Source organism: Haliotis rufescens, unplaced genomic scaffold (assembly GCF_023055435.1).
Source record: "Haliotis rufescens isolate VD_foot unplaced genomic scaffold, xgHalRufe1.0.p SCAF_37, whole genome shotgun sequence".
NCBI classification, from domain to species: domain Eukaryota; kingdom Metazoa; phylum Mollusca; class Gastropoda; order Lepetellida; family Haliotidae; genus Haliotis; species Haliotis rufescens.
Window position 1 is genome coordinate 744,865 of NW_025964079.1, and position 19,869 is coordinate 764,733.

Here is a 19,869-nt window from a genome sequence, read left to right on the forward strand (position 1 = left end):
GTGAACCATGACAGGTCTTGAACTAGGGGGATCACACACACCGGTGAACAATGACAGGTCTTGAACTAGGGGGATCACACACACCGGTGAACAATGACAGGTCTTGAACTAGGGGAATCACACACACTGGTGAACCATGACAGGTCTTGAACTAGGGGAATCACACACACCGGTGAACCATGACAGGTCTTGAACTAGGGGAATCACACACACCGGTGAACAATGACAGGTCTTGAACTAGGGGAATCACACACACCGGTGAACAATGACAGGTCTTGAACTAGGGGAACCACACACACCGGTGAACAATGACAGGTCTTGAACTAGGAGAATCACACACACCGGTGAACAATGACAGGTCTTGAACTAGGGGGATCACACACACCGGTGAACAATGACAGGTCTTGAACTAGGGGGATCACACACACCGGTGAACCATGACAGGTCTTGAACTAGGGGAATCACACACACAGGTGAACCATGACAGACGGTTTTAATCAAAGACACAGTATATATTTTGACGGTGATTTAGCAGGAAGAGAAACATGCATTACCCTTAAGTATCACTGCATGTATGAAGAAAAGGTGTAGAAATCAGCTAGATATGCAACACACAACAGTGTATATAATAAATGCTCCTTTTCCTAACGAGCAATGTGCTCTGACAGCCTGCCGGTTATCAACTTTATGTGGTTAAGATCGAGGGGCAGGTAACTCTATGTTTGTTTGGAAACGTACACACGTACGGCATGATATCGGAGGTCAATGGCGGGCTTCTCACAGGCGCTGAAGTTGGTCCACGTGTAGTTGTTCGCAGGGTTGACCCACCACGACCCGTTTTCATCACAGTACCGTCTTGCAAACTCTGAAACGATAACAAGAAGTCTACATGATGGGCTTATACCTATATAGTTGTCCCTATGTGATTTGAGCCACACACAGACATATTCCAACTGTATGACGTCGGCCTGACAACAATCGAGTAAATCCAGTGAGTGATATTATGACCATAGATCAATGATGTGGCTACCCAGACCATGAAGTCATCTCTTACGATCAGATAGGTTGCTAGAGGCCATTCTGACCAGGAATCCCGACGTGTTCCCAAGTTTGTCGCCTCTTCCTACCAGCAATAGGTTGAACGCGACTCATTCTAGGTTTGTCGCCTCTTCCTACCAGCAATAGGTTGCACGGGACACATTCTAGGTTTGTCGCCTCTTCCTACCAGCATTAGGCTGCACAGGACACATTCTAGGTTTGTCGCCTCTTCCTACCAGCAATAGGTTGCACGGGACACATCTAGGTTTGTCGCCTCTTCCTACCAGCAATAGGTTGCACGGGACACATTCTAGGTTTGTCGCCTCTTCCTACCAGCAATAGGCTGCACAGGACACATTCTAGGTTTGTCGCCTCTTCCTACCAGCAATAGGTTGCACGGGACACATCTAGGTTTGTCGCCTCTTCCTACCAGCAATAGGTTGCATGGGACACATTCTAGGTTTGTCGCCTCTTCCTACCAGGAATAGGTTGCACTGGACACATTCTAGGTTTGTCGCCTCTTCCTACCAGCAATAGGTTGCACGCGACACATTCTAGGTTTGTCGCCTCTTCCTACCAGCAATAGGTTGCACGCGACACATTCTAGGTTTGTCGCCTCTTCCTACCAGCAATAGGTTGCACGCGACACATTCTAGCCCTGTTCCTGCGGAGTTCTAGTGCGACACAATGACCCATATATCAGTATGTACAGCTAGCCTAAAGGTTTTACTTTGTTATTTTTACATGCACAAACATTTATCTTCCATGAATTATTATTATTATTGAAATTAGTAGAAACTACAACCATGACACAATCCCGTAGCTTTACTAAAGGGTCATTAAAACATTAATATTATACTAAGATCTTATTTTGAATGCTTAAGATTCTAGCATGATGAAATATAACAGTTTGTTCTGACATGGTTGCTGGGATTGGATGCCCAAAGGTGTCACATTAGTATCAGATGCAAATGTCAACAGTGTTTTCTAACTACCTGCAGACCGAAGTGTCAAAGAAGGAAACATTAACGCGAGAAGATATTAACGCAATAGGTCTGCTAATTAATGAAATGTCGACTGTGTAAGTTTTCACACATCGCAGTTCTTACTTTATGGCAACTTGCATTGTGATCACCGTGACGAACGTGTTGGTAATTGGATGAAAATGTCAGACTCATTGACCTGTAGCTGGTGGCTTCAGAATGATAGATTAGAACACCGAACAAGTCACCGTGACCTGGGCTCACGTACCCCATCAGCTGAATAATAGTGTCATTATTTCTAACGTTTAATGATCAGCAACACGCCTACAATCAGCGAGGACATAATTTAAATCGAGGTGAGTGCAAAATAGTTATAATAAATGTCTTTAATCGGATGTCTGATTTATTTTTATTTTTTACATGTGATTATATATCAATATCATACGCGCATGTGTATCAAAGTGTCCCTATCTTCCTTTAGGGGCGATCGGGTAACCTAGCTATTTAAGCGCTCATCACGCCGAAGATCCGGGTTCGATTCCCGACATGGGTACAATATGTGAAGCCCATTACTGGTGTTCCCTGCCTTGATATTGCTGGAATATTGCTAAAAGCGGCGTAAAAACCATACTCACTCACAAACTCACTATCTCCCTTTGTGTTAAACCTTAAGAAAAGTATTGTCGTTTTGCTTTTCAGTTATATTTCTTCGAACAATTCAAAGCAAAATATTTTTCTACGATATCTTGTTTGGGTGGAGATTTTGTTTTCCTGAATTTCTTACACAATGGCGCGAAAAAGATCAGTTCTGTAACTGTTAGGAAATACACTGCGTGTTGTGTGTCACTCAAACCCCACACCTGGCGTGAACACCCTTTGATCGCTTTTATCACACACCTGTTGCGGTTTGTACAATTTCCCCAATGACTGCTTCAGAAACAAAGAAAAAAGGGTGTACTTGTGGCGTGCTGGAACTCTCAGAGGTGGAGATGGTTTCAACTTTCATCACAACATCTTCAGATGGACTCTCATTTCAACTTCCATTGTTTATTCGGTGTAATGACGTTTATGTTACCCTGTTTATGTATGTGCTCCACAATCTAATGTTTTCCCCCTCGTGGGTTAGCAAGACACAAAGGTAAGCAAGGGTGTTTGTTTAGAGATAAAAATAAATTTAATTTACCAAATATACCCCGAGTATGTACACATGGATGCCGCATGTGTTTTTCTGTGAAAAGAGTGAAAACATGTTCAAAAATTCTTTAATCAAGAGAAGTATGATTCTTTACACATCAAAGGAAGCAACGTAAAAAGTGTTAGAACAGGTGCACGCATGGGAGTACAAGGTTTGTGTACTTGTCTTTAATGAAGAGAATGACAGCCCAGTGCTGCTGCTCGTTGCGTTTCAAATTAGGGGATTATGTTTGAAAAAATGCCGTGTTTTCAGAATTGATCTAATTTTGCGGGTATGAAATATTTACAAGTATGTTTATTTAAGCAGTATATATTTGAAAGTATGAATTGGACAAAATTATGTATGACAACTTAAAGGCACGCGATATTTATTTTTATGTATATGAAGTATATACATATTCGCGCAAGAAATATGATCGTGACATTGATAAGGTCTTTGACTTTGTACAGCCCTGTGTTTGCATATTTCCCCCGTTCCGGTTTGACAAGTGAGAAGATGTGTTAGCCAGGGTCAGCGGCGAGGCACCGTCGGGATTAGATTCTGGCATCAAATCCTTCTTATGACAACACATAGATGTCGGGTGATTTCATTAGGTCACACGGGCTATTCACAGATTCACTCAAATCATGCGAGGCTCAGACTCGCTCGTTCATAAGCAGCACTTGTAAAGATATATTGATTAGAATATCCAGAACGTATATCACATGTTGAAATAGCCATCACTTAGCAACATACCAACTGCTGACACTTTAGTGATATAAAACCAGCAGCACATGCCCGTTTTGTTGCCGTTTTCAGAGTAAATTGTCGTATACATGCAGAGGTCCCAGACCTACTGTCCCCAGTGTAGCATAACACCATCCAATATGGAGAAAGGAGCGGGCTGAGATTTTTTGGATAGTTATATTAATATTATTCCGCAGATATTGAAAACAAAATATATTGTGCAGGGAACAACGTTGAAGAATCTAACGGGAAAGACAAGACTGTCGTATCGTGATCGGTATCACCGCAGGGTATTTTGGTGAGATATTAAAACCTGTTTCAAGTCTCAGGACTCCCAAACGTGTCGTTAGTCTGAGCATTTATAGACAAGCACCGATGTTTCCATGCAGAATTTAGTGTAAAACATGCATGTTATATATCTAGAGTTAAGAAAAACTCTCCAAAGCAGTGTCTAACCAAACATGTCATCGGTTTGGATTCGGATAATAAACATTAGCACTGAAAACCAGCACTGAGTGAGTGGTCGTTCTGGGTTGGTCGGTGACTGGTTCGATGGGCTCGGTACTTGTTTCCATTGTATAAGTGTTGTTATGCTTTGCGGGCTAGCTTCTGTAAACATTGATCTAGACGCACGTTTGTCTGGTGATTACACATTCAGTTGAGAACTGAGAGATGAGTTGACCTCACAGACAGTGGGTACGCTCGTCACCAATAACACTCAGATGTGATTTTAGCCATTGTCTTTACGAATACACTTGAAAATAATATATATTGACATCCCTGTTTCGCAATATCGCGGGTACATTAAGGGACACACAGTTTCACACACGGCAATTTCAAGTTCAATATGTATTGTAATATAAGATGTGATGATTGAAATATCGGTTAATCCTCAAAAGAACCTTTTCGAGAATGAATGGTTCAAACGTGAGTCCTCAAAAGTATCAAGTGGTAGTTTTTGTGAGCTGGGATTACAGACCTAAGAACAAAGAGTGTCAGATCAGATTGTCACTACGGCAATGACAGTGATCAATGGTGAACAAAAGGAAATAGATCAAAGACCACAGAAGCCTAGAGTGTTCAATCATTACGAAGGAATGGCACTTACTGCAAAACTTGGAGAAATAATAACCAAATTAACTTTATAGTCGTTAGAATATTCGAATTATGTGAAAGCAAGACAATAAATACAATTGTAAAAACAACGACGAAGGATTTATGACGTCCTTGCAGACACACTCTTGAAGTCTTTCAGCAAAGCTTCAGAGAAACTGTATTGGCTTGGAGGCCTAACAACCTAAATACGACCATTTTGAACCCAGCTCTTTTCTTTAAAGAAATCATCACCATAGTTGAAAGCTGAGCGAGGTCATGTAACTCTAAACCATAAAAACATTAAACCATACACATAAAAGCATTAAACCATAAAAAGAAAACCATCAAACATAACAGCATTAAAGAATGAAACATTAACACCAAAACCATAAAAATATAAACTATAACTTAAAGCCATAATACATAAACATCTAAGCAAATAAAATATAAAAGCATTAAACCATAAACAGAAAACCATTAAACTTAACAGCATTAAAGCATGAAACATTAACACCAAAACCATAAAAACATAAACTATAACTTGAAGCCATAACACATAAACTTCTAAGCAAATAAAGTATAAAAGCATTGAACCATGATATAAAAGCATTAAACCATAAATATAAAAGCATTAAACCATAAATATAAAAGCATTAAACCATAAATATAAAAGCATTAAACCGTAACAACATTAAAACTTTAAAAACTATATTTATTTGACATGCTACGGAGTTCGTTAAAAATACCCAAACATGTGTTTCTTTTGTTTGTTTGTTGTGTAACACTGCACTCAACAATATTCCAGCTAAATGACGGCAGTCTGTAAATAATCGAGTTATGACCAGACAATCCAGTGATTGACATCATGACCACGATCCACGCAACGATGACATGCATTAACCATGTCAGCGAGCATGACCACCCGATCCCGTTAGTCGTCTCTTACGACTTTAAATAGACCGTCACAAAAAAGCATCCTCTCTATGGCGCACTTTAGTTACTTTGTCCCCGCTTCTACGTCTGAAGCAATTGAAATTTGGCATTGCCACGGCATGAGCTACATGATTCATACGTCAAAAGAGACGAAATACTCAAATGTGAACCACTTGTACAAGGAAAATTAATAATTAAAATAATAATTATTCAAACAAACTAGCAATGCGAATAATATAAGTCAAGTTGGAAATAGAGAATTAACGCTGCCTTTAACCGTACTGCACGTACTTCACCGTGTGTCAGCTTAATAATGTGGGAGGAAAGCTAGTGCCTTGTACAAGGCCAGTAAACATACGCAGAACCTCAGTTGTGAAGGCATAACTCTTTCTACTAACACAAGGACATTGCTCGGAGAGAAACATCGTCCTTTCTATAGGCCCCTTCGATTGTGCGTATTCGGAACCGTTGAGTTTGTATTTAATGTTTTGCATCTGAATGTTTTATTATTTTGTTGCACTATGAAGCTGTCAAGCTGCTGAGTACATGCATACATATAAATGTATACTTGCGAAGATTTATGAATGAACAGTTGCGGACAACCAGTTGTTAACGATCCTTCAGTGCTACTTACCCCTGTGTAATAGACTTACGCTCAGAGATGTGTCAGTTTTCATTCTTCACTTTCCCGTTGTGTTTTTCCAAATATTTATGTTAACGCACACTCCCTTAAAACAGGCACATGCGTTAACATGTTGCAGCGCCAGCATAAACACATGGAGATGCTGAGAAAGAATGCAGGGATGTATTGGCCATTAACTCCACCAATACAGAAGGGACAAGGAAAATTAAACTTGAGCTTCCGATAGTTTAGATAGTCAGTTCTGATATTAACATGAATTAAATGATGACGATACTTATAACGAAGCCTATGATCGTGGGTTTGAATCCCAGATATGACACAAATATGTTCCAGCTTCATTCCTATGTTCGTGTTTCACCAAAGACGTAAACGTCTAAGACCTGCACCACACTGGGCTTTCTTCCTACATCGATGGGCCACCTGTGTCCCCTACAGAATGGTCCAGCCGCTGTCCACACTTCACAAACACTAATCACATGGGCAGCCTCCTAGGTCATCACTCAGACTCGGACAGTGTTGCCGTCTGACACGCTGGGTCTTGTTGACTGATGAAGGCAGAGAAGTCATAATGTATGGATGAAATGAAATGAAGTATCTCACTTATCATGTGGTCACATAGTGGCAATACTCGTGAAGATCCGGGGTAGAATAGGTCTTTAGCAACCCATCTTGCTGTAAAAGGTGACTATGCTTGTAGAAAGTCGTGACTAACGGGATCGCTGACTTGGTTGATACATGTCATCGTGTCACAATTGCGTGGATCGATGGTCATGATGTCAATCACTGGATTGTCTAGTCCAGACTTGAATATTTACAGACCACCTTCATATAGCTGAAATATTGCCGGGTGCGGCATTAAACAACAAACAAACACATAGTGGCAAGGTATTTGGTGTTTGGGTATTTTTAACGAACTCTGTTGCATGTCAAATGAAAATAGAAACCAACGTGTGGTTTTATCAACACAATAAACACATGATTTCATATGCAGGTTTTGGGAATACGGAAAGACGTCGGAAGTAGCGTCATGTACTTTTAAACATGGCCGATATCATACTTTTTATGTTTATGTTTTTATTTTTTAATTATGTTATGTTTAATGGTTTTATATGTATGGTTTAATGCTTTTGTGTTAATGGTTTAATGCTTTTATTGCCTAGAGTTTTATGTATTATGGTTTTAAGTTATAGTTACAAGTGCAGAATAATTATATTTCTATTAGATCCTTCACCAGAACTCTGTTCAATTCCGTCACCATGGAAACCTTATCATCATTAATACTAGTTTGTCCGTTTTCATGAAGATATAACCTAATTAACCTGAAATCCTAGTCCTAATCAATTTTACAACGTTAGCTGTTATCGACTAGAAGACGAGTGGTCGTGACAACTCGTGTAGCTAGGGTGCATCTTTTTCACTGGGTTACTGTTATAACAAGGCGTGATATAAAACTGAACATCCCTTTAAAACTGATTTGTTTAGGCTTTGAGTGATCCATTGCCGCCCAACACTGATCGCCTTCATTTATGTTACTCTCGACCTTTCAAATTAGTCAACAAAACGTTCAGTTTTTTATTGAAGTACAAGAAAAAACCAGGTGAGACGACACTTTATAATCGATGGTTCGAAGATCTAAAGGTCATTACTATTAATCTGTAGTAATAAAATTAACAGAAATATATTTTTTTTAACCTACAGAAAAAAGTAGTTTAAAGAGGTCCCCTATCGATAATAACTTCTAATCCTGAAATTTATTACATAGATCACACTGGATGATATTAGATTAGAAGTTATATATATATATAGTAATAATAAAATAAGTGGAGTAAGATTGAACACAGTTTTAATCGGCTAGCGCTTTCTACTCGCACCACGTATGAGTCTCATCAGGCCATAACTGAATAACGGACATGAATTCGAAGTATATATATTACACATATATAAAGGCCTCAGGGTAAGATAGTGATAACAACACATCAAGTATATTTGATATATGTATATCTAATGGGTCGCCAGATACGGAAGTATCACCCAAAGTTTTTGTCTCCCCTACCTGTCCCAGTTATTGCAGTGCATCCTCCTTGTATTTATGATGAGCCACAGACCCTTGGTACAGAATGTACCAACCCACGGAAACATGGCCGCGCACATGTCTACAGGTGAAGACATTTTGTGGGAAACATCTTGACAAAGTTATGGTTGTGACTGCACTATGAACACGACATGCGGAGATTTCTAAGCAGCATTTAAGTTGTTAAAACTATCATTATTCAAAGCTTTTAAGACATTTCTAGGGTTATCATGTTATTTTTCCAAACCCATATTCCAGTGGTTATGCTAGCCCCTAGTGTCTATTACTGGCAGATTGGGCTGCTTTTCTGCAGACTCCCCTTGTCTGACTCCCCTTGCCATTTGGACAGTAGAGTTGATTGGTCTATCAGTACCCTACCCTAGAGGTCTCCAAGAAGTGGTAAAAGTCTAGCATCTTCATCACATTAGGTTTATCTCCCACATCAAGCTGATGTAGCACACCGCGATGTAACTGAAATACCTTTCCAAGTGGTGATAAACTCAACTCACTCGCTCATTGCTCAAAACATGGGTTGTACGATCGAGGTAGACAACAGAAATATTTCAATTCTCATTGACAGTCTCGACTAACAGAATGCCCCAGTATCGCACGTCAATGGTAGCTGTCTATCGCTCATTCCAAGCGCTTATTTACCCCAAAAGGAGCTGACAATTCCGTGCAAACCACGAGTTGTTCGGTTGTAGATATATTCACAAATACTTATACTAACAGGAATGTTTATTCGAAACACCATGTGTTTGCGAGTTGGGTTCAATGAAGCTATTGTTATGAAATGGTGTCATGTGCAGAAAGATAGTCTCACTGTGACGTAATTAGGGCACGTGTTACTTCAGACTTTCAGACTTTTAGTATCGATATATGGCTTCCTTTAAGTGAATTTCTAAATTGTACATATGCTATCTTTACTAGGTGTTTTCTTGCCTCACATCTTCAAAACGTAATAAACCAAAGGGAGCATCTTTGCCCTAGTATCCCCGCCTGTGTCTCGGTTAAACTGCTATTACTCTATACAATGGAAATACACTGTACATATCCCTTACCATTTTTGTTGAAACCGTTGACATAATCTGGGCAGGTCTGTTGAGCCATGGTCCCCGGGGGGGTCTCGTCCCAGCACAGGATGTCGTCCCAGGCCACCACACAGGGGGCGGGGCCGTCCCGAGGGTCTGCAAGAAATACCACTGAACAATGAGTTAAATTTGGAGATATTCTTTTAAACAACACTTAAGTCTTCAAATTGTGGCAGTGGCGGGTGCTGCCGGTAGTGCAGAACCCTTTTCGCGACTACTTGGTGTCATGACTGATTTTTAGTGATCCATTCATATAATTTTCACCTCTTTTTTGCCTTTTGCGCTGAATGGAATCTGTTGCGGCGGGTAATCGATATTCTCTGGTGTTCACATTTTATATTAATGAAATATTACATTCCAAATGATAACGAAGTGAAACACAACATAGAAAGGGTTTGTCTCTTTTATATGCTTCTTCTTCTTATTATTATTATTATTATAAAACTGTTTCAAGCCAACTTCAGCTGCTTGATTTCATATGTCAAACGTTTTCACAATTAACTACCCGTTGATATCGTTTTTCTTAAGATTTTAACAATTACAGAGGCAAGAAGCATGGTGATGTCTCTCAGGAAGATGAACATGTGAAATTGTTTTTGCGAAATGTGGCGTAAAACCATACTCACTCACTCACTCTCAAAGCATTTATACTTCTGTTATAGGTGTATTTAAAGTTTGGGGGTGAGCCCCTCCCTAATATTGAGAGAGCTGGGCTTATGCATCTAAGGGGCCACATGCCCATTATAACTTATATTCTCAGTGTATGTTAATGCAAGATGTTTTGATCAGTGATTTGATCTGTTAACATGAATCCAATCCGTTTATAGAAATTAGAACAATATTCTAACATTTGTGTAAGCTCTATCCTTACCTAGTCCTTGTTTTCCTCAACCTACAACCACGTAGCAGTGTATGGAGCTACATGTACTATGTCATGATAACTAATTTGTTAGGATGGCGTTTAGTTGAAATAAGAGCTTCTCACAACTAATGTCCGGATTTGGGTACAATGTGTGAAGACCATTTCTGGCGTGTCCCACCGTGATATTGCTGGAATATTGATAAAAGCTGCACAAAACCGATCTCACTCGCTGGTCCACTGACTCTGCGTCTTATAATGGGGTCATCGACACCTCAACTGAACACACTTCTCATAACATAGATATACGCTGTGATAATGAACACACTTCTCTTAACATAGATATACGCTGTGATAATCACGATGTTCCAACATGTCTGAGAGTCAGCTTAAAGCAGCATTGGATGTCACAGTGAAAAATGTATGTGGCAGATATTTCATGATTACGATACGAACATTACTTTCACTTAGCCTCACAATACCAAAACACTCCATGGGAACAGATATTTATTCTTCATTGTCGGAGTTTGATCTATTGACTGATAAGTTCCACTTCCACTTCATTATCGGAGTTTGATCTATTGACTGAAGAGCTCTACTTCCGCTAATCATCTGGTTGATCTATCACAGATTGACGTGAGGGATTGCCTCAGAGGTTCTACTTGCTATCGCAGACAGCTGTTCAGTTTCTGCCTTATCTCTGCGATACCGTCCATTTACCGATGTGAAATTTTATAGGTTATCTACGATATGCTCCTCTTTCAAGTCACAGGCCTTTTTGAACTTAACCCACATGGATTTATAATAAAAAATCTTCACAATGAAGAATGAAGGACTATCGAGGGCGTACCATGGCTAAGTTCAGTAACTTAGTTAAAGTGTTGAAAAGATTTATGAGCATGATGAATTATGCTAGTCCAAAACATTGTCTCATTGAAACTTTATAAAAACCTCAAAAAAACGTTTCATAAAGAAATCGGTAGTGTACGAGCTCTACACCAGGCGCCGCCGATTACGGCAAAGATAATGTTGTATTCCCCGTTGTACCAAACAGTAGACGCCGTAATATCATCATCCGATACTCCCGTTGCTAAAGTGCCATCTCTGTGGGAAACGGTATATGGATTTTGATTTTAACTATAGCAATCTCTGTAGTAGATACGCAAGACACGACGGTAGATATAGTGGTAATTGTCGATACGGAAGGCAAGGTCACGATATATCTTCAATGTTTTGTGATGGTAGGAAGGGAACTACAGAACATAAATACACATTTAACGTTAACAATCACTGTTGAATGAAGTATGTACATGTCATCAGTAAGTCGAGAGACTTGACTCGTTTATATATTGCTGAGTCAGCATGTGTAACAGCATGTGATCACACACGATAAACTGCGTGAAGGTAATTGATACACACGAACACGTATATATACATGAAGGTACCAACTGCAATAGGACTTTGATAATTTAGTATATATCTATTGGTTGTCTCATACTGAATCGTTATCTCATACTGAAGCAAATTTCTAATCTTCCATACATCCTCGTTTAGACATTGTATATATATCTTTATTGTGATAAGTTTTATAGAATGGATCATTATAATTATTATAAGAAGTGGATAATGGGGCAAGCTGTTTCCTCTGTGGCGATGAATGGGTAGTGTTAGCTCATGAATAGTTCCACCCCAAGTATCAACGTATCATAAAAAGTCAGGCATGTTCCAGCTAGGAACACCCTATGGACACTTTACGAAGCATAAATGCAAACTGCAAATCAAAATGGCAGATTTTACAGAATTGTGATCCGTATGCGTATCACCGCTGGGTATTTTGGTGAGATATCAAAACACGTTTTAAGTCTCATAACTCCCAAACGTGTCGTTTGTCTGAGCACATAGAGCCAGGCACCGAGTTAAATATAAAACATGCATTGAAAATATCTAGTTTAACGTCCGTCAGGAAAAACTCCATAAAACAAAATCTTGCCCAAAGTGTAACCGGATAGGTCGGGTTCTTCAATGTGCAGTATGCCGCTGTGTGTAATAAACAAAGGATATAAAGCCATGCTTTAGACATCTTAAAATCATCAACTTCTTCGAGAAAGGATAGGTCGGATCACATGTAACCACAACTTTCCAAATGAAACATGCAGATGGCATAACATCCAAAAGACGAAACAACTTGCCATTTATGTAACTCCCCTGTAACAGCCATAACATTCCAAAAGACGAAACAACTTGCCATTTATGTAACTCCCCTGTAACAGCCATAACATTCCAAAACACGAAACAACTTGCCATTTATGTAACTCCCCCGTAACAGCCATAACATTCCAAAAGACGAAACAACTTGCCATTTATGTAACTCCCCTGTAACAGCCGACGAATTTCACTATCTGTTTGACATCCTTAAGAAAACTCTATATCCCCAACAATTATCATACATTTCCTCATTATTATATACTAGAAGCATGACAAAAAGTAAATATCTATCGCAACTATTGCTTCTACTACTACTACTATTACTACTTCTGCTACTACTACTACTACTGCTACTGCTACTGCTACTACTACTACTGTTACTGTTGCTGCTGCTGCTAGTACTGCTAACACTCCTACTAAGACTACTACTGCTGCTTCTATTACTACTACTACTACTACCACTACTACTACTACTACTGCTACCACTATTATATACTACTACCACACCAGTATTACTACTACTACTGCTGCTACTACTACTACTACTTCTACTACTACTACTACTACTACTACTCTATAACTACCACTACTACTACTACTACTACTACTACTACTACTACTACTACTACTCTATTACTACTGGGCGGTCGGGTAGCCTAGTAGTTAAAGCGTTCGCTCGTCACGCCGAAGACCCAGGTTCGATTCCCGACATGGGTACAATGTGTGAAGCCCATTTCTGGTGTCCCCCGCCGTGATATTGCTGGAATATTGCTAAAAGCGGCGTACACCATACTCACTCACTCACTATTACTACTACTACTACTACTACTGCAACTGCTACTGCTGATTCTGTTACTGCTACTGCCACTGCTCACCGTTGCAAGATCACACAGTTTGTTTTTTCATGTAACCAATACAACTCGTATGCTGCAAGATAGACATTATGTTTTATAATGGCAATGAATCTTACTTTTTAGACTTGTATTCATTTTTGATGTGATATGCCCAGTGCTGGTACAACCCCACGGAGACATGAGATACCTTCAACAAGGCTGTAAAACGTAACGATGGTAATAGCCTTTCACTCAAAACAGTCCCTTATAATAAATCACATGTTCTAAAAAAACTGTTTTTAGCTGAGATCGAGCAGATGTGTGATGATGGTGATTAATTTCTTCTGACAGTTTTTTCTCCACCTGATTGTGCACTCGATGTAACACCCGAAGGGATGCCTTCTTGAGCAGGAAGGATAGTACTGACAAACTGCCACATCCTTCAGACAGATGCTGTGACATATACAGATAACTCCCACTGACAGAGGGACATATTCGCGTTTATCTGATACATAACTATTTCAGTGAAACGTGTTCACGTTAATTCAAAACGTCAACGCCAGAGACTAATCAGTCTCGCTTACCTGCCGACACAAATTCCATTGGGCCTAAAAGGCACAGCAGTGATGGAAATTATATGAATGGATCACTGACAATTAGTGATGACACCAGGTGTTCGAGAAAAGGGTTAGCATGTCCTGCCCTAAAAAACACCCAAGCGGAGGCGATAACTGTGCCAAATCACTTGAGTCAAAAAGGTCATCAGGCTGATAAGTATGTTGAGCAATGAGTCTTTCTGATTGATGTAGTGGGTAGAGTACTATTGTTTAACGAATAGGTGTGTGTCGCAAACTGATTGTTCAAAGAACGTTATTAAAATGTATTCGAAACCGGATATATTCCTGACCTTGCACTGTGCATGAATATTTCCTTCATGGATCAAGTCCCAAATTTGAGTGTTTCGATTCCCCGTCGCGTTATATGAAAAGATGTTAAAAGATGGTTCTTATTGTTTCCCTGCCTGGTGCTCGGAAGTAAGGGGACAAAACAAGGACTGGCTGACACGGAGTATGTATAGTGTGTGGTCAGAGTACACATATTAAACTGAGGACAAACACACACACACACACACACACACACACACACACACACACACACACACACACACACACACACACACACACACACACACACACACACACACAAACACACACACACACACACACACAAACACACACACACAAACACACACAAACACACACACAAACACACACACACACACAAACACACACACACACAAACACACACACACACACACACACACAAACACACACACACAAACACACACACACACACACACACACACACAAACACACACACACACACACACACACACCACACACACACACACACACACACACACACACACACACAAACACACACAAACACACACACACACACACACACACACACAAAAGGACTAACAATAATGAGCTGTGTTGATGGAGTTAGTCACTTTGGATGCCTGCATGAATATGCTACCTATTTATATGTTTGTATAACAAACTAGAATTACTGGTCCCTTTGAGTTCGTTATAACCGTAGTTTACATCCTTCGTATATTCAGACCATTTCAGTCACCCCTCGTATATACCATCTCCGAACTGCTTTACTAAGACATTATGTAAAGTTAACCACTTTCTGTGACTGAGATTGATGAAGGATGAACCACCAGATCAGTCACCCCTCGTATATACCATCTCCGAACTGCTTTACTAAGACATTATGTAAAGTTAACCACTTTCTGTGACTGAGATTGATGAAGGATGAACCACCAGATCAGTCACCCCTCGTATATACCATCTCCGAACTGCTTTACTAAGACATTATGTAAAGTTAACCACTTTCTGTGACTGAGATTGATGAAGGATGAACCACCAGATCAGTCAACCCTCGTATATACCATCGCCGAACTGCTTTACTAAGACATTATGTAAAGTTAACCACTTTCTGTGACTGAGATTGATGAAGGATGAACCACCTGCTGACAGCAAATACCGATGAAGTTCCGCCTGACAAAAACCGAAACTAACGAACTTAACCATTGCTAGTTTCATTCCTGTGTGTAATTCCATACAAGTAGCTTTATGCTTTATGCATGAAAGTGGTAATACTAATGTGGTCATTACCAAAAGTGTATGTCTATTATCTAGCAAATTCAGCCGGAAATCCTACTTCCATCAAATTGCCTCATCAAATTAAACATTTGCAGTGGCATGTTTCTAAATGACCCGTTATAGCACCAAACATTTACTTCCTGCAACTCAGTTCTGGAGAAAGGAACCACGGTGCTTTAACTACACCGTACTGTCACAGCTCTCTACCTTCACGCCAATTATACCCTGGCAGGAAATTATTCCACACACATTGCTGTGTTGGTATGTCTATTCTCAGTCAGGGCTGGTAGTGAATTTCGCACGGCCATCGTTAGGATAGACTAGCATTTAGTCTCTGAAATCTTATATTACACCATATCCTTCAGACTCTCAAAATAAAAAATATTTCCCTATGCCGTTGAATAGAGCTAGCTTGAGCTGGCTAGACTTGCGTTTGTATGCGTTTCCAGATTTATTCATTTTCATAAAATAAATATATTCCACGGTCATGGTGCAGGACTATCGTTACAAATACGAAGTGAGGAAAAGGAAGTAATCATAAACAGTGGTGTCCAATGTTCATGTTCAGTGACACTGGAGTGTGAACTGCGGCCCCGACTAGGGATAATATCTGTCAGTGCAGATCAATAACATCCCTTGATGTTTATTGACAGGAAACTAATTTCGGGGACTGCCGGTATTAGCGTCACATTTCTCCGTCGATAGTGCCCCTGTCACCTGTTTGTCAAAGGATGGTATCTAATACAGGGAAGACACTAGAACTACCTAATGAGATAGGGGTATATGAATCATTCCGCATTAATAAGGACGGTTTGTTGACCACTAATTGACTCTTCTGTAGCCGAAACCAGAAGAAGTGTTCGGCATGTGCATTGACACGCCACGCTGTGTGGAGAGTGAGTGAGTTGGGCTTAACGCCGCTTTTAACAGTATTACAGTTATATCGCGGCGTGGCAGCTAAATGTGGGAGGAGAGCCCGGAGTGACTGTGTGGAAAAAACAAAATGATGCTTGTATAGGAACTGTACATCTGAACTACTAAACTAGAAATACATGGACCAGTGAGACAGACTCATAGGTTTCATAATTAGATCACGACACAAGCGTTCAGAGTGACAAAACACTCTCCACAAGACTGTGTGGCAGGAGGGATGACTTCAACTTTCTAAAAATCAACTTCTGCTTAATGGAGAGCAATATTCCAACAGCTCCAGCCTCTGATGTCTACATTTCACCTCTTTGAGGTACAATCGAGAATGTTCTTTCTACGAAGATTTCAAAGAGCGTCATACGACGCTTGCTCAAAAGTTGTTTGATCAGCGTTACAACACCCAAGGCCTTAGTAGAGCTTTCAAACCATCTTATGGTAAACATGAGAGGACATTTCCAAAATTTACCCATCAGTGACATAAAATATATCTGATGCAATGCCCTATTTTGACTTGTATACATCCTTTATATGAAGCGATATATTGACGTGCAGTTTGCCGTTCAAGAGCTTCTGATACACAGCTCCAGCTGGCGAAGTGATCACAAAGCCATACCAGCAGAAATCCCTAAAACTATACAAGTAAGGCCTCAATGTTTGCCCAAAGGCTGCCTTAACGTGCCTTTGCATGTGTTTGTGACGGCTACCACCGGAATTGTCGGAATCGTACAATGGTCTCTGCTTTTAGTTAAGATTCGTTAAGGTTATGGAAAGGGTCGTGTCACTTTCAGTCATATGATTAATACTCTCTCACATGAACAAGTACTCCAATTCGTTTTTGCATTCAAATGTACTGCAACTGTGTATTGATATCATGTAGACCATTTGGTGACATTAACTGTCTTATTTACACTATGTACATGTACATTAAACACATGCAGGTGTTTTAAAACAGGTGTATTGACACTGTGTAGTGACATTAAGTAGGTGTATTGAAACTGTGGTGACATTAAGTAGATGTATTGACACTATGTAGTGACATTAAGGAGGTGTATTGAATAATATATTCAAATATCGTGTTATTTTAGTTGCAGATTTTACTATATATGTATTTAAAATTATAAAAACCACAAGCGTAGCATTTTGGTTCTGGTGATTGCTGTTGCAGGATATTTTTACGTATTGAAAAATTTGACCAGTCACCGTAGGGACTTCCCGTGCGAAATGTATTTCGATTGCGAAAATGTTATGTCGACATATATTAGCCAAATTGCCACAAATATGACTTTTAACAAGTCAAAGTATGGCATTTTTAATATATGTATCCATTCTCTAGCAACTAAAGTTCGTTTCAATGCATCAAAAGCGGTAATCTGACTGGTTGCTGTATCTCTTCACATACGATTTCACCTAACATAATGAAAACAATATTAAATGAAATTTTGAATAACATTCATAAAATATATTACAAACACATGTCTGGATATACAATGAACATGTTTTAATAACAAGATAATATTATGATGGTATTGAATTGCGTATTTCAGTTCGGTTTTACTGACTCGTATTTTCGGTGTTATATGCTTGCGGTGATCAGCTGATAATGTTTTTTCAGATGGGGAAAAACATCTGTCAGTGTAAAATCTGAACTTATTAAAAATGTAAGTATGTTTTGGGGAGCCATGCGTTACCGCGCGCTAAAACCAAGTTAGCGGTTTACTGAAAGGCACAATAGGGAGGAAACGCTGTACTTGAGATTTGCGTTCCCTATCGTGGCGTATCGATAAATGGGCCTACATTTATCGTATATTGTATCGTGGGTCAAGTATCGCAATGCATCGGAATATCAGTGTATCGTTTCACCCTTAATTGAAACCATGTAGTGACATTAAGTAGGTGTATTGAAACTATGCTGTGACATTAAGTAGGTGTACTGAGACTATGCCGTGACATTAACTATGTACTGACCCTGGCTGGTTGTATTGAGGACGCGAACCATCTTCCTGTAACAGCGGACCTTGGCTCGCAGTAGAAGCTTCCTCTGTTCCGTCTTTGACATGACCGACACCACCTGCAACAATACCACGATGACTTGTCACACATTCCACACTCTTAATGTGACTTAGTATTCCGTTTCTGTCTCCATCGAACCATGAAACCATGCACAATATGTCCAGACCCAATTCTAAATGAATGTTTCAAATCTGAAAGGAACCATCACATTATCAGCTGGTTAATACATCATCAACAGAGTCCATACCATGACGTTATACTTAACAAATCTAATCCCTTAAAATAGGCAAATAACATATATGTATCGAAGCAAAATTACCAATTTTTGTTGTGCGCAAATTCTAAAAGAAGAAGTTAAAGAAATAAAAAGAAAAAATCAGTTGGCAAGGACAAATATACTGAATAAGGATTATAATAGAAAAAAAACATGTCATGATGTCATAATTACATTTATACACCGACCGGATCAGAAATGTATACCTATAACCTTATAGTCGACAGGTACTGTGAAATATCCACTTGCAGGAATCTACATCCTCCATCTGTTATCTACAGTGAGCACGAGTGACCCAGTCGTCTAATTCTCCATTAAAAGTTCTCTTATGCGTCTCTGAGGCATACCATGATACAACATGTTAAGATCGTGGGTTCGAATCCCATATTCAGCATTCAGGGTGTCGCCTAACTGCATCACTTCGAGCTCAACTCCCACATTAAATTGATACGTGACATACAGTAGACATGTAGGCGTGTTTGGTTTTAGGTGAACATTGATTTGCCTTTGCGTGTGTTTATGACCGGTGCAAGGTGGGACAGGACACGCTCACCTTTTCACGAACACCTGGCATCATCACTGTTTGATAGTGATTCGTTAACACATTCTCATGATATAGTCGGAATTGTACAATGGGCTCTGCTTTCAGCAGACATTTCTTATGATCATGGATATGGTCTTTGTCGCTTTTATACAGAAATACTGTTCAAAGCAGCGGTTACCCAACTCGTTTACTGTCAGATACGTCGCAAGCACACACACCACACTCACATGCTCTGTCTTGTCCATCCACTCCCATGCGAATC

At 39.7% G+C, this 19,869-nt stretch overlaps 1 protein-coding gene across 2 annotated transcripts in view; it reads right to left on the reverse strand.

The window, feature by feature from the left end:
• The window catches only part of LOC124140436 (parathyroid hormone/parathyroid hormone-related peptide receptor-like), a 100,420-nt gene that overhangs the window by 12,447 nt on the left and 68,104 nt on the right, over positions 1–19,869 (reverse strand). For both annotated transcript variants that reach the window (XM_048381299.1, XM_048381300.1), the window contains exons 2-4: positions 18,745–18,847; positions 9,746–9,871; positions 747–865 (exon numbers count right to left, since the gene is read on the reverse strand). In XM_048381299.1, the coding sequence (XP_048237256.1) occupies positions 747–865; positions 9,746–9,871; positions 18,745–18,847 (348 nt within the window). The remainder of the gene's footprint in view (positions 1–746; positions 866–9,745; positions 9,872–18,744; positions 18,848–19,869) is intronic.